Source organism: Argopecten irradians, chromosome 2 (assembly GCF_041381155.1).
Source record: "Argopecten irradians isolate NY chromosome 2, Ai_NY, whole genome shotgun sequence".
In the NCBI taxonomy this organism is placed as follows: domain Eukaryota; kingdom Metazoa; phylum Mollusca; class Bivalvia; order Pectinida; family Pectinidae; genus Argopecten; species Argopecten irradians.
This window is the reverse complement of record NC_091135.1, coordinates 48,460,238-48,465,127: the sequence shown is the minus strand read 5'-3', so window position 1 is coordinate 48,465,127 and position 4,890 is coordinate 48,460,238. Positions and strand designations below refer to the sequence as shown.

Below are 4,890 nucleotides of genomic sequence, written 5' to 3'. Positions count from 1 at the left end.
AAGAATAAGTTTTAATTTCAGTACGCATGCGCATTAGTTAATTAATTATCTCGTCGCCTGAACGTTTGATGTCATGAGATTGAACTCAATGCATAAGCGTTAGTAAGATGAGGATTACGAGAACACCATAAACACTTTGGACGCAAAACAACATGATGAGTGAGGCGACTGCAGACGACGTGTCCCAAAACAAATTCGGCGGGATGGTAGTGGGAGGGAAGAATAAAACGAAGATATATTGCCAACGATGTTCATCGCTTATACTGCTATCGCAGAAAGCCAGCAAGAAGGAGAAAGAGGTAATCAAATCTTGATCTACCCACATGATAGTGTTTTTGTTCAACTGTTCAACAGCGCTTCTTCTTCTTGTTAGTGGTTACGCCATCCGTCAATGATGACGATTATTGGCATATTTGGAGGCGTGGGGAGGGGGTTAATAGTGGCGGTTATATACAGTGCATTTTTGTTTGTTACTGGTGCTGAAATAGATAAAGGTAAAAACAGGATAAAAATGAAGTGTTTACGTGTGAATGGGGGCTTCAGTGGCTACGTTGTTTATATTTGCATTGAAGCCCTCCAGTGTAGTGCTTTTTACTGTTGCCACAGAGAGGAGATTGGCTGATACTTGAACAGTTGAATACATGTGGCCTCTGTGGCTGCGATGTGTCTGTATGCATGTGTGTTTAGTGCGGATTTCAACAGGTGTTAGATAATCTGGGTTGATGGCGACGAGGTGATGTGTGATTTTATATAAGAGAATGATTCCTGATTATAAATGGTGTCTGTAGTGTTGGCCATTAGATTGTGTTTAACAAATCTGTAACTGAAGAAGTGTTATGATATCTGTTGTGTACATATCGTGCTGCTCTGCATTGAATTTTTTCTGTTTGTTGAATTTGGCCAGAGTTGTGTGGGTCCCAGATAGAGGAGCAGTACTCTAGTTTGGGTCTAATGAGTGCAACCGGCATCCAATTACCGGGGTTCGAACTCAGGACCTCCGAACACTTGCTTGGTGATCTATCGATTGAGCTACCTGGTCTCCTATGATTGACCCAGTCCAATTCCATCTCCTTTCCACACATCATCACCCTCAAAGATTTCCTGATAAGCATACTCCCATAGCTTGAAACAGGTGTTGGCAAGCTTGTCAATTTTGTCGCAGTAGAGGAAAAAAGTAGTGGCCAGACCAGGGTTCAAATTGGGAGCTGCAAACATTAGCCAGAAGCTCTACCTATTGAGCTACATTATCATGTACCCAGTCATCTATACATAGAGATTGGCAACTCTGCCATTTTTACGATCGTCAGATGTACCTCTGTATGTGCTAAGGGGTTTTTAGATAAACTCTTAAATAGTTAAATACAGCAGAATAACTTTGATATGTTTTAAAAGTTCAGTAATTTTCAGATGGTTTGAGTATGATTTTAAACAGAAAAAAATAATATTTGTGTTGATGCAAAAATATCATGTTTAAAAGAATACACTTAAAAGAAGTTAGCCAATTCAAAGGGGAAATGCCTATAAACTGAAGGCCCCTCTGCCTGTCAACAAAGACAAAAAAAGGAGTTTCCAATCTCTATGTATATAAGTTTCTGAAATAATAGTGTAAAAAAAGGACAAGTGTCAGACTCGAACCCTGGACTTACTGTACTCCAACAATGTTAGAGGTATAGCACAACAAGATACTTTTGAAACATAACTTTGTGTCTAACAGCAAAATAATGTCCGATTATAAACTGCTGACCAGTCCACTCTCATGTTATGAGAGAAGACTTACTGGTGACAAGTGTCCACCACTCTACCATATAAGTTAAAGGAAAATTCCCTCTTACTTACAAACGTGGTCCGCCCCCAACAGTCACTAAATATCTCCTACAAAGCCTCTCACAATATCATAGCTATAGCTTGCACTTAGACTCTATGGTGTAAGACACCAAGTGTAACAGTGCAAGAGTAGTGTTTATGCGTCCAGGCGGGCTCAAACCTATGATTCCAGACTTAAATGATGATAAAACCAACTGAGCTAAAGGGAAATTCTCTCTAGCACAAGGCACCAAAAACTTGCTTCACTACTGATTCCCACTTTCAAATATGTTTGATCTTGAACACAAACCAACTAAGGTTGTATCTCCCATTGATGCATCTTAGTCTCATTATGTAGCTTGCAAGTTTGGAATGGTCTATGGCACCAGATGAAACAGAACAAAAGCATAGTGTGCAGCTAGCCAGACTCTGCAAAAAGCCAATTTGAAACTTTAAGAAATACAATTGTAGACCTCAACTTACTCAACTAACAAAACATAAAATATTTGCATTGAGGTTTTTTTATAATGTTATTTGAAATAGATGTATAGATATCAAATACTGGGCCTTTATTTTGATTTCATAAATAATGTGCCTGGATCGTTGTCCAAATGATGCTATAGTATGTTTTATAACAGTGACTTTATTCATAGGAATGGACCGTCATAATTAGTAGGCACCACACATTAATCGTTTAAAAAAGAAGCTTCTATATAAATACTAGGTAGAGGAAAAATGTGAATATCAATTCTTATCTTAATGAAGAAGGATGGAGCATCAACACCAAAGATTCCGTGAATTTGTGGGTATTTATTAGTTTACATGTTTCGGATGGCTAGGCAAACCGTCATAAGAACCATCAGTTCTGATGATGGAACTTCTTAATCTTTGGTGTTGATGCTCCATCGTTCTTCATACTTATATTTCTACACCGTCTATGGAGCGCTGTTAGAACACTCCGGTATCCACCTTTGATCCCTCTGCCATTACATCTTACCATTATGATATACTTACAGGACGTTGGAAACCTCCACCTTCTATTTAATTCTTATTTTTGTTTACAGTTGTTTCTGCCACATATGAAAAAGAAGCCAAATGCAGCACCAGAGGATGGAGAAACACTGAACGATTTCTGGCTGGTAGAAGACATGTTCACCTTCGAAAATCTTGGCTTCACAAACACTGTTGACAACATTAAATACCTTATATGTGCAGATTGTGAAGTTGGACCAATTGGAGTGCATGACACACGACAAAACAAACAGTTCTACATTGCACTAGATCGTGTTAGACATGCAGACTAGAATTCTACTAAATAGAACATTCAGTCGAAGCTGAAAATAATGAAGTATCCAAGGTTTACCTAAAACTACATCCTGGCCACCTGTTCGTAGCCATTGAACCTGTTCAGAGAGATTGCAGTTGACTTGTGATGTAGATTTTCATAAATGACCAAGAAAATAAGTTTTTTATAGTATCAGTGTTAAAATGGCTGTCTTGAATTCAGAGACATATGGGTTTACATTAGTAAAGTTATGGTATGATTGATGTTAAATATTCTGTAAACCAACTTATTTTCCCAATGACTAAATTGTGCGTTTTCATGCCCCTAAAATTTTTCAACAGCAGTTTAATTTTGTAATTCAGAGTTTAACACTCTACACATCTTGTAATGGGGCGAGTGTGATAAATATTTGAGTATCATGATCACTTGTGAAATATGCAAAATTTTATTGCACACTTAAATAAGTTGATTAAAAGCAAATGATTTAGCATAAATATGTTTTACTTCAGAGATGGGGGGTGTCCTCTATTTACAATGATTTTACACATTGTGCTCTGTATGTAGCTGTTTTGGAATGGTTTTCAGCACAAAGTAGTGATACTCTGTTAAGAGATTTCTTCAATGCATTTCTTTCCATATAACATCTTATATTCCTGTAAATGTATCTCTCTCGAACTCATTTTTTTAGAAACCTACTAATTATGGCAAATATAGAAATCTGGTAATGCTACTCATGTGATATTTTAGGGTGGATGAATAAGTAAGTGGTTGTTTTTTTTCATGTTTGATGTACACAGTTCATGTGATGATATGGTGTGAACAGTACCAAATTCCTTGCTGTATGAACACAGCTGCTCACAAGCCTATAAAAGATCCTTATAATTTTCAGCTATCAATATACATATAATCAATTGCAATAAAAGTTATCTCCCTTTATTTCACACTGATTGTTAATACCGAACTTAAATGTCATGTTTAGGTGAGAACTATTTGGGACCAACAATAATTAGATCATTAGGGACATTTCTGCATGGACCCTTATCCAGCTAATCTACTGCCATTAAAAAAAGAAAAACACATGTATTCATAAATTCATCCTTTGACTTCAGCTCAACTAGTCTTAAAATCTAAAAAAAAATGATGTTCATTTTCACTTTGTAAGCAACATTGTAAGCAACATCAAATTTTTATTAGATTAATTATCTATCAGTTTGCATGATACAATTGATGGACATAATCATTGTTACATGATAATATATTTAAACAGAATAATTGTAAATGTAAATGGCGTAATTGTATGGATGTTGATATTGTGTGTATATTGACCATGAAGTAACCAGCAATCGTTGTATGTAATGTTTCTTAAGTGAAATAAATTGTAGTAATTATTATAAAGATTTCTCATTTTCATTATTTTGATACGATCTCACTTCATGACCTCTGTGACATTCAACAAACGTTAAATGGAAAAACACAAGGAACTTTTGAGGTACCCAGTTTCTTTCAATGTATCGGTATATATATAAGAAAGATTCTTCAAGATTAAATTTTTAATACTGGTTTATTTGCCTTTATGCATTTACTTATAAAAAGCCTAGAGAACTAACTACAGTATTGTGCCTATCATGTTTTGTCGCCAGCTGTTTATCTCTGGCTATAACTAACAACATTTGTAGGTCCATGACAGATGGTTTTATTCTCTACCTGTTGTATTTTAAAATCTTGAGAAACTGCTTGAATGAGAATTAGAATCAATGTATTCCTATCCAGCTGGAGTTCTACAATCCAAACTGTAATATTTT

At 35.9% G+C, this 4,890-nt stretch overlaps 1 protein-coding gene across 1 annotated transcript; it reads left to right on the top strand.

Moving 5' to 3' along the window:
* The first annotated feature begins 90 nt into the window (after positions 1 to 90).
* LOC138315766 (guanine nucleotide exchange factor MSS4-like) lies at positions 91 to 4,483 on the top strand. Its single transcript, XM_069257015.1, has 2 exons — positions 91 to 299; positions 2,868 to 4,483. Exons 1-2 carry the CDS (start codon positions 153 to 155, stop codon positions 3,105 to 3,107), a joined length of 387 nt encoding a protein of 128 aa, XP_069113116.1. The 5' UTR covers positions 91 to 152; the 3' UTR covers positions 3,108 to 4,483.
* The last annotated feature ends 407 nt before the right edge of the window (positions 4,484 to 4,890 follow it).